This window comes from Alosa sapidissima, chromosome 18 (assembly GCF_018492685.1).
Source record: "Alosa sapidissima isolate fAloSap1 chromosome 18, fAloSap1.pri, whole genome shotgun sequence".
NCBI classification, from domain to species: Eukaryota; Metazoa; Chordata; class Actinopteri; order Clupeiformes; family Clupeidae; genus Alosa; species Alosa sapidissima.
Genome location: NC_055974.1, coordinates 7,836,033 through 7,850,421, shown reverse-complemented (window position 1 = coordinate 7,850,421; position 14,389 = coordinate 7,836,033). Strand labels below are relative to the sequence as shown.

Genomic DNA, 14,389 nt, shown 5'->3' with positions numbered 1-14,389 from the left:
GATCTCGCCGCTGGAGCAAGATTGGTGTCGTGAAGCCTTGCGCACACGTATTTCTGCCGAAAAGGATGCCCGACAAGTGCCCAAAAAGCGTTGTCATATGGCCGCCGAGTGGAGGGACTTGCCTAAAAGGACTTTGCCGCAACTTCAAACAGCACATCAGTATTTTGATAGTTTGCGGTGCATTTGAAGGAATCTGTAAACACGCAAGACCGTATGGAACCGTTCTTCCACAAACCATGCTTTAGGCTACTAAAACCTAACAGAGTATAGCCTACACGCATTCCATGCAGCCAATAAACGGTTTCGAATCAGTTTATTGGGAATAAACCGAATATGCTGTGTCTTGTAAACACCTTATTCTGATTGAAACAAACCGATGCATGGATGTGGGCAGAGGCCCGTTGCACAAAAGTAGGATCAAGACATCCAGGATAAGTGGCTGAGCTGAGCTCAATGAATCCAAAACAAGAGCGTCCAGGCTTAATTGGTTGCACAAAGACCAAGCCAGGATAAGCAGACACGGATTCATCAAGCCAGGTGAAACCGATAAGTGCGCGCTCACGGCTTCCTCAAATAGACCCTGCCACCGATCACAGATTCACTGATTGACCATGGCAAGTAGAGCCAAAGTCCTTTTAGGCAAGTCCCTCCACTCGGCGGCCATATTGCAACGCTTTTTGGGCCCTCATCGGGCATCCTATTCGGCAGAAATGCGCGTGCACAAGGCTTCACGACACCAATCTTGCTCCAGCGGGGAGTTCACAACACATTGGCACGATGTCTTCACAACACACCATGTGATTGGTTCAATGTATTCACATCACACCATATGATTGGCTCAATGTGTTCACATGCCAACGTTTTGCCGAGGAAGGGGTGGGATATATGTAGACAACTGCCATATTGGCGTTACAAACTAGCCCCCATGCCTTTCTATGGAGGATTTTTTGAGTGCTGTGTCTCCTCATTAGAAAGTCTCTGGTAGAGTGGCTTCATTGCTTCTTCTACGGTGAAAAGTAGGTAGCCATAACCTTTTCACAACAGCAACACCTCTGTTTAGGAGAATATTGCAACTACTGTTTAGGAGAAAGGCAACACCACCACAGTGATAAAGCAAAGCAATCTTCCCTGATGATGACAGTGATCAGCTGGTGAGGGACCAATATGTGTTAAATTAGTTAATATGCGTGCTTTAAATTTAAGTTAAATATGTTCTGCAGTGGCAGAGGAATTTGGATTTTTTTTTCTCTGAGGCCCTAATATTTCGTCATTTTATATAGCCTTATAGTCTATGGGAAACTGTAAATTATCTAATGATTGCAACATCATCTAAAAATCATCATTTATCCAAAATGATTGAAATTAATGATCACAAACGTTTAAATAATGACAGTGGGTCTAGTTATATATTTGATAACAATGTGTAGTGGGCAGTGGAATAACTATTGGTTTCCGTTTGTGGTGACTGCTGACTGAGATAAGGGATGAGATTAAATAGATCCTTGAACTTAACCTGGTCTGGAGCAGGCTAGCTCCACAGAATAAATCTCCATGGTAACTTATACCATAGCATATCCTACTGCCCCCATCCCGCTTTTGTGCTACCGGATCACCAAGATATCCCAGCTTAATCCCTTATCCTAGTTTTGTGCAACGGGCCCCAGGTTTCTCTTGTTTTAGACAATCCGCCAGACCCCTCCTTAGGTTGTTGTCACACCCCTTGGTGCATTGCTCAAAAAGAGATGTGCAGGATAAGAATACATTTTGCCCTGGGATAATAATCAAGACACTTTAGGTCAAAATCACACCGCAACTATCCTTTAAGGTGAAAAGCTTGTAATCATTTGCTAATTGACTTAACAAATGTTTATTGTTCAAAAACTTTCCTTGAAAAACACATTTCATGTCTTTATTGTTTTTCCCCAACAGGTGTGATTCTCTCTGATGAATCGCCATAAATGCTAAATTAAATAACGTGATATTTCATTCTTGAGCCCAGAGATAGTCATATCTCTATTGTTTTTTAAACCTGACAATTGTCGACGTTTACATACTGTAGCCTATTTGCATGCATAGAAACACATAGGAAATAAGAGGTTGTACCTCAGATTTTTCCCTTCCATGGAAAACTCTGAGGGTGGGTTGGAGATGACATTATTTATGTGTGTGCTGTACCCTGTATGTGTATATGACGTGAGAGCCCTGTAAACAATGTGATTGATGACCGGTAATTCAAGCAGAGCAGAGCCATGTCATGAACTGTGCTGACCATGCACATCAGAAAGATGAAGCCCATTTCAGGGAGCAGAAAGGAAATAGTCAGAGGTCAGTAATCAGTCATCGACACACTTTTTGATATTACCCAGCTCTTTGAAGGCTACACTGCAAATGTAGGCCTAATTGGTGGCATGCAGGTAGTTTGTACGCTCAGCGTATATACTCACTCGTTTGCATAAATCAAATCACTAGAATAACGTACCCTTCACACAAACCTCCATTTATAGAAGTCCTGTCATTTTCGCCCTTTTGTTGGTTTTAGATTGAATGTAACTGGAAAGTAGGCTAACATAGCTCAACTATTCACTCAGTCAGCATTAAGTTTGATTTGACTAGTTCCTTTGAATGAAAAACGTTCTGCCTGAAAACCCCCCATTTTTGCGTGGAAGATCTGAGCCTCACGTGACGGAGATTAATGGAGAGTAATGACCACAACGCGTGCAACGTCCACGGGGAATTTCCTCAGTTCCGTTCTCCACTGGAAGTCTATTTCTACCCAGCCCCGCTTTTGTGGTTGCCTGTCAGACACCATATTCGCAGAAATCATCACAGACCATGTCCTGTAATGTGGTCCATTAATAATTCACGAGCGTGAGGAATGTGTTTGGGATGAGGCACTGCCAGGATTGGAGAAGCTCTCGTATACTGTATGTAGGCTACTGTAGCGAAACATGCCACAGTCACGCTGGCACGCAGTCCAGTCGTCCAGGCCTACAGTAGGCATGAGGATGAGTGCTGCTTCCCAATATGGCAGTAGAGTGAAGACTTGTCCCCGCATCTCTCGGAGTGATGATAAGCATATACATGTGGCACTCTCTTCCATGTTGTCTAGTGCGCAGACCCATTTTTGAGGAGTATGCAACAATAATATTGGCGCCCCCCCCAAAAAAAAATAAAAATAAATAAAATACACAAACAACTAAAGCAAAACAAAACTCCAATAATTTACACTATTACTGTGCATTAGTGTCTATTGAATATGCACAGTAAAGAAATGCTGCCGATTTGATGTTTAACTTGATGTTATACTTGATAAGTATTGATAAATGGTGCATTGCCACATTAAGAGAGTCTAAACGTTCTCATAACGTCCTTTTGCCAGCTATTGCTCACAATGGATAAGTCTGATAGGCACTCTAGCCTAGTTTGTTTGCACCCCATTGACAACACAATATTAAGTTATTACAAGGAGCCTTCATTGTTAGGATATGGAAACATGTCATGAGTTGCTGCTAGCATGACATTTCTGTTTGCAGTTGGCCATTAAAAGTGCAGTATGTGCATGGTAGCCACCTAGCTATCTGAATGGAATAGGCTATGTTTCAATCGGCATTATGCTTAACAAACACTAGTTAGTCTGTTAACATATTTGCAAGCCTCCAAGTACAGACATCAATTTAAATCCTACCTGTTGCCTTTCACCGTCCACTTATTTAACTGCTGTTGCATCCCTTGACATGCCATCTCATTTTTCCTCTTTCTTTTTCTAGTCGTCAACAGCTTTTTTTTTTGCTGTATCCATCTTTTTCCATAGACGGCAACTCACTACTCGTAGGCCTATCTGCTCGCCCAGCGCTCACAGCGCCCCCACTTCCTCTTCTATGTCAAAGTTCTATGATGGAATCTTATGAGATAGGGCGCCTACTCTAGGCTGTTAGTCCTCTAAAATGTTATAGAACATTGAGAAAATGTTGAAATGATTTAGAAACGGACAGCAGTAGCTACATATAGAAAATACCAAATATATATAAAAAAAATACCATCGCTTTGGCGTCCCCATGGAGCTGCGCCCCTATGCGCCGCATATAGCGCATACCCACTTTTTGCGCCACTTAGATAACAATTAAAACTAGATGGGCCGCAGAGCAGTACAAAATATGACCGCTGCCCAGTCCTGCACATTCTCTCCGCAAAAATAAATCACACCTGTCAATTTGTCTCCATCTCCTACTCCATCCCCTACTCTTGCAACTTTTGTGTATGTAAATTAGTGTGTGCATGTGGGCGTTTGCTTTTGTGCATATGTGTGCTTCTCTCTGTGTGTATTTTTGCTTGTGTGAGTGTGTGTGGGGGGATAATGGTATGTGTGTGTGTGTGTGTGTGTGTGTGTGTGTGTGTGTGTGTGTGTGTGCATGCCTGCATGTGTGTGTGTGTATGTTTTATGCATGTCTGTGCGTGTTTGTGTGTGATTGTGCATGCATGCGTGTACATGTTTGTGTTTATGTGTGTGTGTTTGTGAGTGTGTGTGTACCTGTTTGTGTTATGTGTGTGTGTGTGTGTGTGTGTGTGTGTGTGTGTGTGTGTGTGTCTGTGTGTGCATGTATCTTAATGTGTGTGTTTTCGGACCCTCCTTTCGGACCCTCCTTTCCTGTCCGGCCGGAGGGTGGAGGGATTGGTTGGGGGGGGGGGGGGGGGGGGATGCATACATCTAGTGTATGCAAGCATGTCATTAAACTTTCATAGGGCTGGATCATGCTTTATGGGCTTGTCATTGCATAATACATAGCACCTAGAACACAGTTAACCTACATTTGTCGCTATAAGTCATGCATATGTCATTCTGTCCATAGTGGCTCATGCTAATATAATACTAATGTGCGGAGCATAGGCCAACACTACGGTATGACTGACTGGAGCAGACATTTTCCACTGTTGATTTGCATATTACATAATGATATGTATCAAGATAAAGGTAGCTCACCCAATTGCTAGTAACTGAATGTTATAAAACCTCATAGCAGATGATAAGCAAGAAGATCAGAGGCTGTAGAGAGCAAAACACATAGAGGGAAATCAAATGCCTGTCTGTCAGTTTTTTTTTTGGTTCTTTTTTCTTTAGTTCTGTACAATTTATTTTATGGTAAGAAATCTGAACTTTTAAGTGATGCGACATGCAAGGATTTTTTAAAGCTTTTGCATGACAAACCTACTAATGCAAAGATGGGGGGGGGGGGGCTGAGAAGTGAAAGTTCAAGGTTAGTGCAGTGTCATTTTGAAACAATAGAATGAACTCTATGCTGGCGACGGAAGTTTCAGCTCTATTTGTTTCTGGGCACCGGCCCTGGGCCTTTCTTCTCTCCAGACAACCTTTGCCACTCTGTCTGGTTCCCTCCCATCTCTGCGTCCAGCCAAACCCTCGGGACCATGCAAGCGATTTATATCAGTTCCTCTTTCATGGGTGGATCTAACTTCATTCTAACCCCTTTACCCATTTTGTTACGTCTTTTCATTCCACAAGCCTTTAGTCACTTGCTTAAAGTAGTGGATTGTGGTCATTTAAAATGTGAATAACTTTTACACACTGAAAGGATAAGAGCAAACAAACGGACATAATAGGGTGCTCTGTACTATTTCAATTTATCCTTTTCTAATTATATAAGATCCACACATATCGTTATGCATATGGCCCTGGCCTCTGCTCTAAACAAACATTCAATGAGATTGCTCTTTGCAGTTATTTTATTCTGGCAGAAGTATAGAAGCTGCATAAGACATGTTTGCTTTGTTATAAGGCCTCAAGTTCTGAAGGGAATTCTTAACCATTTTCTTTTCAAAGATGTTTTTGTCTTTTGGTATGAGGAAAAAACATGATGGTCTGCGTGTTATCCCATTACTCTGGGATTGGGAAAGTCCACTTATATTCACTGACAGAATTTATGTCTTTCTTTTGGCTGACATCATATGAATGATTAATGCTACATCTTGAGATCAACCTACAATATGATTATGTAATTTTAGTGCATATCTGATAAACTTTTCAGAGTCTGAAGTTTTTACAGATCTGAAGTTTGATCAAAGGCATTTGGTGTCTTGATTAAACTGACCTGGCTAAATGTTTTAAACATTTTTATTTGTACATTTATTCATTGTCTTTTTACATCCAATATTTGGGATCAAAGGTCAAAACCCACAGCAAAAATAACATTTGGAAGTGAGTCAGATTTATTTATTTTTATCATATAGTAGATGTTATTCTTACGACAAAGACCACTATCCATTTAAGTATATTCATGAATAGTGAAGTGGAAAGAAATGCGTTTCGACTTGTCTCTACACAGAACCATACGTCTCATTCGGTCAATCTCCCGCAGTCCATACTAATCAACAGTCGTGACATTGATCAAACCTGCTCAGTTCAGAGATACATTAATTGTGGACATGACAATGCCAAAGATGAGTTTGACCTTTAACAAATGATCGGTCTCTATTTTTTGCATTTCAGAATTTTCTTGAATGCATTTTGAAAGTCTCTGTTGAAATATGCGTAAATGATCGGATTTAAGAGAGAGTTTGAGTAGCCGAGCCAGTTGATCACTGCTCCTAGCCAATCTGGCATAAAGCAACTCAATTTACAGAATGGCAAAACTAAAGCTACAATGAAAAATGGCAACCAACAGAAGATGAAGGTTCCCATAATTATCCCGAGAGTTTTCACAGTTTTGCGTTCCCTCGCCAAACCCATTTTCTTTTTGGCTTCAATGTTCTTTGCATTCCGTCTTTCAGAATCCGGGGCCGATTGTGGCGTATTCGGAAGCGGCAGATGACATTTGGAATTGTTTTGACCTATCTCCGGCGACGAGTTGCTCTCCCCACTGGTTATGGCGCCATTTACGCACAAGCCACTCGGGGTCTCCATGCTCTGCTTCCAGTTATTGTAGGTCACTTCAGTAGTTTGGCGGTGAAAGATGACAGGTGACACGGTAAAATGCTTTGATGATGCTTTTCCTCTATCAGATTTCTTGAATGCTTTCCTTATTCTGAATCTGGCTGCTTTAAATATCTTCCCATAAAGAACCAACATGAGGATGAGCGGTATGTAAAACGCGCCAAAAGTTGAATAGATGGTGTATCCCGGGTCTTGGCTGATTGTACATGCGTCAGGGTTAGCCCGATCCTCGGCCGTTCTCCATCCCAGCATAGGTGGAATTGAAATTGAAAACCCAACCACCCACGTTAGACAGATCAGGATTACAGCTCGTCGTGGAGTTCTTTTATTCACGTAGTCTATTGGATCCGTGATAGCCCAGTACCTGTCCAGGGCTATGGCGCACAGATGCAAAATGGATGAGGTGCAGCATAACACATCCAGAGATATGAAAATGTCACACATTAATTGCCCAAGAGTCCATTTGTTCAAAACCTGATACAAAGCTGCCATGGGTAGAACCAACACAGACACCATTAGGTCTGTAACGGCCAAAGACCCGATCAGGTAGTTTGCCACATTCTGAAGGGACCTCTCTAAGGCAATTGCGGCGATTACACACGAATTACCAAATATTGAAGATAGAATTAGAAGACCAAGAAGCGACGACGTGACAATTTGATAGCTTAATGCAACTTCAGACAATTCTGTCGTCTGATTGTTCCAGTCTAGGACGTCTGGGTATGTGCTGTTATTTGCGCTTTCCATCTCGTTGGCGTTAAGGGTGTTGGGAAATGAATCCCTCGCCAGGGTCCGGGTATCCAGCGAGACGCCAAGACTGCATGCCGACAAAAGAAACTTAGCAATCTGGAAGTACTGAACCCGCAACTATACTGTACCTTGGTAATGCTAGGAAATACTATATACCAACTCTGGTGGGACGTAGTCCTGAACTGACTGCGCGTTTTGTTCCACGACCATTCCCTCTCCAGCAATGTTGCGAGCCAAAGGGGGTGTGTGCTTGTGTGTGTGCGAGGCAGAGAGAGGGAGCCACACAGAGCGCGCCCGCGCGCCTATTTGTGCGCTTCTCCGCGCACGTCTAGCTGTGCACTTAAGTCATTTCACATTCCTGCTTGTTCCAGGGCATTTCTTCAGACCGTGGATTATAGTTGTATTTAGATTATGCGTATAGAGTGCATGAAGTCAAGCGCATTCTCTTTGTTAACTATTGTTTGAACGTTTGGTCTATGTTAGGATGACTATTGATGTTTTTAGACAGATCGATGAAAACGATAGTTTTGCCCCGCAGTCAGAAAAGGTTTTGGACGTGACAGAACGTACAAGTGGTGGCTTGTCTTTTTAAAAAATCTCTAAATTTATATTGTAATTTAAAACTTTTATTTCTCGCAAAAGTCGCATTGAATCTGGCAGTGTATTTCAGTACCACAGACAGCGCTTCTGGATTGTCTAAAAAGGAAACATGCTGCCACCTGGTGGATATTTGATTTACATGTAGGCTAAATAGTTTGGCTCACATTGGGAACACCTCATATGAATCCACCAGCACCAAGGAGTCCAATCGAATATGACTTATTTTGTGGTGTGCACGTTTGATGTATGGATAATGCATGCATTGTAGTTGTTGAAACATAACCCCTAAACTTGTTTGCCTTATAGTTCACGATCTATTCTGATTCATATCTAATTAATATGCCTGTAATACATAATTCCTCTTAGAATTAGCATTAACAAAGCATTTCTTTAGGCTTTAATTAATTTATTAAATTATTTATTTGGCCAAACTATGACAAACGATAGGTGTTTAAAATGTGTTGATAATTGAATGTGTTATACAGTAATTTCAAATATTTTGACTAGATGATTGAGATGTCAATTCACAGCACTGCTCTATCAATATGTATTAGTTAAAGAAAACCAACGCCTGTGGCAGGTGATTTCATATGGTTTTAGAGTATTGTTTTAAGTCCCATTTTTGTACTGTTTTTTACTGTTATGAAATTAACTTGGGAATTAAAATAAATTTTAGACTATGCATATTTTGGATCAGGTTTTGAGGACCATAATTAGTGCCCCTCATGCCCAGTGGTGTGGTGTATTAATTTATAAGGCACTTCTGTCTGGTCAGCATTGTCCTGTTGCTCTCCTACCCCTGCTGATCAACCAGAAAGCAGAAAGAGCTGACCTTGTTAGTTGGGAAAGGTTGCTCTGGTTATTTCGCCGATTTTTTTCCTCCCACAATGGACGCATTGTTGGCAGTTGGGATTCTATAGGCCCCACAGACAATTGGGAAGCTGAACGGCCGCTATTGTGAAACTCTCTATGGGGGCTTTGACTTTGTCAACAGAGTAAAAAAAATAGCACAGGGGGCCAGGATGTGACTGCACACCTCAGTGGCTGTATGTGCTCTATGTGTGTGTGTGTGTGTGTGTGTGTGTGTGTGTGTGTGTGTGTGTGTGTGTGTGGTGTGGGTGTGGGTATGTATGGGTGTGTGTGTGTGTGTGTATGTGTGTGAATTTAATGAATGTGTATGTGTGTGCTTGTGTGTGCGTATGCGTGTGCTTTCCGGTCGCTTCAGTTCAGCCCGCGGCATCCAGAGAGGGACAGCTGCCCATACCGTGCGCGCTTTCAGGACGCGTGTGGAACGAAGGGGGCTTCGGTCCGGTGGGATACTATAGGGGAGGCCCTGGTGGTGGTGGAGGCTGCTGCTGCTGCCACTGCCGCTTGTTTTCCCTCCTGCCGGTGACTTCCAGCTCCCGGTCCTGGGGCAGAGATACGCTTGTATGTGTGACAATGGCGCTCTGTGAGCAGGCAGCCAACACGACTGGTGAACTCGGGCAGGCAGCCGAGGGTCTGAGCCTGGACGACAGGGTCCCGCCGTTTGAGGCGGCCGAGTTTGGGGACGACGTGGCACGGCAACCGGCAGGGCCGGTAGCGACCGCAGCCATGGCCACGGCCAGGCCCTCGATCAGGAGGGTCTCCGGCACCGACTCTAAAGGTGTGGATAGCAGGGAGGGGCGAGGTAGTAGGGAGTGGCCCGCTCAGGGGAGCCCTCAGGCGGGTGCACCATCACCAAGCACACCCTCTCTGGAGGTTACGGAGCAGCTGAGAGTCCGGGTTGTGAAGAGGCCTCCACAACAGCATCAGAGGGGGGCTGTCCCAGACAGGGCTGGTTCATCCTCTTCAGGTGGTGCCCTGCGGGCCTCCACGCTTCCAGTCTCCAGACGGGCCTTGTCATCTTCGCCGTGTCCCGCGGCCCCTCACCGCTCCAGGGCCGAGCGCTGGCACAGAGCCCCTGGCCCCATGGAGCAGCCGGCAGCTGGGGCTCTCTCCCTGGGTGGCCCCTCCTCCTCACTCGGCGTGAGTCGGCGGGGTCCCGCCGTCACCCACTGGAACCGCGTGGTGTCTCTCAGCAACTCCGAGCTCAGAGAGGAGGAGGAAGAGGAGGAGGAGGAAGAGGAGGAGGAAGAGGGTGAACGAGAGGAGGAAGAGGGCGAGGAAGAAGAAGAGGAGGAAGAGGAAGAGGGGGAGGAAGAAAGCGCCACACAGCATCAGCCACACCATCAAGAACAACAACACCATCAGCATCTCCAGGTCCAGCCGCAGGAGCCAGCGGGCCAAGCGTCTCCACTGCAGGGATCCCGCGCGGCTCTTCCGGCATTGGCCACTTCGTCTCCTTTCTCCGTTCCTCCCGCGGCGGTGGCGGAGCGTCGCCTGAGCAAGAGGGAGCGGAACCGCATCAAGAGCCTGAGGCGGCGCCAGCGGCGACGGGAACGCTGGAGACAGAGCCAGCTGCAGGAGCAGGTGCAGGTAACGGCCGATGCGCGGTCAGCATTTATGAGAACCGTTGTGTGTGTGAGAGCGCTGCTGCCGGCTGGCTGTGTTTTGACGCACCATCACCAGAACTTTTGTGAAGAGAAAAAGTTTAGAGAGGCCAATCTGTTAGTCTTCACAAACTAGTGAGGGATATATGAGGACCGTGTACTAATGAAAGATAGTTGGCCACACATGTAAACACACATACACACACACACATATTCATTTCAGATTTGATACTTTGAAATAGCAGTGCTTTGTGCATATCTCATATCTTTTGTATCATGCCACTATTTTCAGCAACTGAAATCCAGAGGGCTTATTAGAAATAATCCTACCTTGAATTACTGTTCAATCTGTGCTTCAAACTGCTCCAAGAATTCATGATCTGTTCTAAGATTCAGAATTATCTCGCCATGGAACATTATAAGCTTTTAAAGATCTAGAACGATTAGCTTCTCTGATTTAATGAAAGTGCAGTAAATATGCTTGATTTGTGGAAATAGGACTCTAGTGCTTTCATTACTGATACCCTGTGGAACAAGTGTTTGTGAAGTGACACGATTATTCAGACCAACTATTTCTGTCATCTGTACTTTGACAGTATCACTTGTGTTTTGTCCAGCATGGCTTAAAGTAGAATGCAGTTAATTGTTCCTCTCTGGTGGTCTCTCAGTGGTATCCAGAATTTTTGGACAGCAGCAGCAAGAAACAGAAGTGAACAGAAGAAATTAGCAAGTGATGGTTGGCCCAAGTAATAGTCCATTTTTCTGGGAATGGTAGTTGGCAAGGTTTTTTTAAGATTCCCAACAGAAACTGTGGTGCAGTTTTGATAATATATTGCACCACTTCAGAAAGAATTGTTTGATTTCATCAACCCTCTCAAGGTTACATCAATCTACTTGTTCCACAACCCTCTCAAGGTTGTGTGTCAAAAACCCATTATAATAGGTCTTTTAGACAGCTGTTTAGAGCATTGTAGACATGTCCTGTCCATAAATATAACGCTCTCTCTCTCTACTGAGGACAATCACAACCACCTCTATAGACGTAAACTAACAGGAAATATTCTGACTGTGAGTCACAGCCCATCGCCACTACGTCTGCTGAAGTAGAGCTCATGCAGTGAAACATACTGATGGGGGCTGATGGTGATGGATGCAGAATCTGCATGATTGACACTGAAAGAGAGAATCAAAATAACAGCAAATGTGTGGATATCTTGACTGGGCTCCCGAGGCAAGGCAAGGCAAGTTTATTTATATACAGTAGTGTATTTTTTATCACCTGTAGCTGTTTTTAGGAGGACTTGGGGGAAAAGCACGGCAGAAATCAACCCTGCAGGAGATAGGCTAAATGCATGAATGAGTTTTTCTAAATCATGTTTTGACATAAGACCCTTACATTTGCCAATGTTTTTGAGGTGGTGAAAAGCTGAGTTATTGCTATCACGTGGCTGTTGAAATTTAGATCACTGTCAATGAAGATACTAAGATTTTTAACTGTGTCCTGTGCTTTTGTGACAAAACAAATCTTTCCGTCTCTTTACCAAATATAATTACTTTAGTTTTTTCTTTGTTCAGTTGAAGAAACTTTGGAGACATCCAGGTGTATTTTGTCAATTCACTGACATAAAGGTTTACGGGGACCACAGTCATTAGGCGACATGGCTAAATGTAAATGTGGGTGTCATCAGCATTGCTATGATAAGAAATCAAATTGTTCTTGATTTGTTCTAGTGGGAGAATAAAAAGGTTGAATAATAGTAGCCCCAAGATAGACCTCTGGGGAACACCACAGGTCAAGGTCATTAGTGTTGAGGTACAGTTGCTGATGGCAATGGAAAGGTATGATTTGAGCCAATTGAGAACTATATCTGTGTATCCAACCAACTTGTCTAGTCTGTAGTAAAATATTGTGATCAACAGTGTCAAAGGCTGCACTGAAGCCCAATAATACTAGTGGCTTGTAGCGAAGGGAGAGAGCAGTGACCCCACCCGGTCTTCTTGAACCTGGGTCTCCAGGGTACTAACCCTGCAGCTTGACCACAACGCCAAAGAGCCAGGCTCGTTGGTAAGGCAGTCAGAGCGCATACTCAACTGTAGTGACGGTACTCCATCACAGGGCCTTAATTTGAAAGATGGGCAAAGTGCAAAAACTTTAAGCTCATCTCATGTGTTTCAATAGGAAATTCCTGAAATTATGAAGTTTAATACATTTTCACTGTAATCCTGTGACTTTGATGTTCTTTTACCTCACTGGCTTCATTAGTTTTGAATTTGATGCCAGCAACATGTCGAAAATAAAGTTGGGAAAAGGGCAAGAAAATGCTTGAAAAGTTGTGTAATGATAAAGGCAACAAAAGGAGATTTCACAACTAATTAGTTGAACTGGAACCATGAATGGGGATACAAAAAGAGCATCCCAGACAGACTGTCTCTCAGAAGAAAAGATCTGGAGGTATTCATCACTCTAACTCGTGTGGGCAAATGATGAAACAATATAAGAATAAAGTTTCTTATCATGAAATAGCAAAGAATTTGAGGATTTCATCATCAGAATCGAGAGAAACCTTTCAAATGGGACAGGGCTCAAAAAAATATTGTATGGGCATTGTCTTTTGGGACTCAGGTGCACTGTACATAAAATCATTGTATGGGTTCAGGAAAACTTTGTTCAGTTTTCAATTTTAGAAGTCAAAAGCAATTACAACATTTAGTTCATAATAATACTGATAATGATCCCTGCCTGCTATCCAAAGCACTGTTGCTGACTCCTACATTAGCATAGCATGAGGTCAAAATTTCTTCTTTTTCATGTTTCTGTAACTTGGCACTTGGACATTGTAAAATAACAGTTATTAGCGGTACTTGGTGGCCCCTTACAAAAAGAGATCCGGAGGCCATAGCCAACCCCACATTCCATTCACCCTTTCTACTTAATGTCCATTAGTGCAATTGTTGGTGCAATTGATGGTTTTTGGACCTCTGTATTTTCAAAACTTGCCTCAGCGACCATTAGTGTTTTTGATAATGGTGTTATATCTGAAAATGTTTAGAGCTCCAAACTGTATAAGTGTATAAAGTTTCATCCTTTTATGAACTGACCTAATTAGCATATATCACATGTACGATAAGTTCAGTAAAACTGCCATCAGTACAATTTTTGGCCGTTGACTATGCACAAATGATGCCAATTTTGACAATGTTCCACCACTTGGATTTTCAAAAGATATTTCTGTTACAATTAGTTTTGGGTTGGGTAAAATGTTCTCACAGATTGCCTGGACTGAAATGCTCTGTCGAACTGTGTGAACGTGTATGGACCATTGGCACATAGGCACAGCTTCCTTTCTAATGACTGGCGCTGTCGCTGTAGCTTTGTTTGTTTGTACTTTAATTGGCAGGTCTTTGCCCCATTGCTCCTGAGTGTGGCTTCTATAACAGTCCCATCATCTAGCCTGTCCAGCTCTGGGGTAATTTACTTATCTCCTTAAACTCAAGAAGATCCTTGGCCAAACCACTCTCTATGGGTGGTTTGCTTGAACTGACCTAGCAGGATATGGCAAATCTTCCCCAGGACAGTACCTCTTATCGGATGGAGACACCTAGGGCAAGGTCAATCAATTATGAC

General features: G+C 43.3%; 3 protein-coding genes across 3 annotated transcripts in view; 2 read left to right on the top strand and 1 right to left on the bottom strand.

The window, feature by feature from the left end:
* Nucleotides 1-6,112: 6,112 nt before the first annotated feature.
* On the bottom strand, nt 6,113-7,906 carry htr1aa (5-hydroxytryptamine (serotonin) receptor 1A a). Its single transcript, XM_042070864.1, has one exon. The coding sequence runs from the start codon at nt 7,688-7,690 to the stop codon at nt 6,482-6,484; it is 1,209 nt and encodes a 402-aa protein (XP_041926798.1). The 5' UTR covers nt 7,691-7,906; the 3' UTR covers nt 6,113-6,481.
* The window catches only part of rnf180a (ring finger protein 180a), a 12,639-nt gene continuing 5,148 nt past the window's right edge, over nt 6,899-14,389 (top strand). The window contains exons 1-2 of the mRNA XM_042070862.1: nt 6,899-6,977; nt 9,519-10,750. Of these exons, the coding sequence (XP_041926796.1) occupies nt 9,734-10,750 (1,017 nt within the window). The 5' untranslated portion in view covers nt 6,899-6,977; nt 9,519-9,733. The remainder of the gene's footprint in view (nt 6,978-9,518; nt 10,751-14,389) is intronic.
* Nucleotides 9,502-14,389, top strand: part of rgs7bpa (regulator of G protein signaling 7 binding protein a) — a 25,060-nt gene continuing 20,172 nt past the window's right edge. Inside the window, exon 1 of the mRNA XM_042070869.1 lies at nt 9,502-9,508. The gene's annotated coding sequence lies outside the window, so the exon portion shown is untranslated. The remainder of the gene's footprint in view (nt 9,509-14,389) is intronic.

What these genes read in the sequence shown, in the direction of transcription:
- htr1aa (XM_042070864.1), bottom strand. Translation starts at nt 7,690, where the DNA reads ATGGAAAGCGCAAATAACAGCACATACCCAGACGTCCTAGACTGGAAC.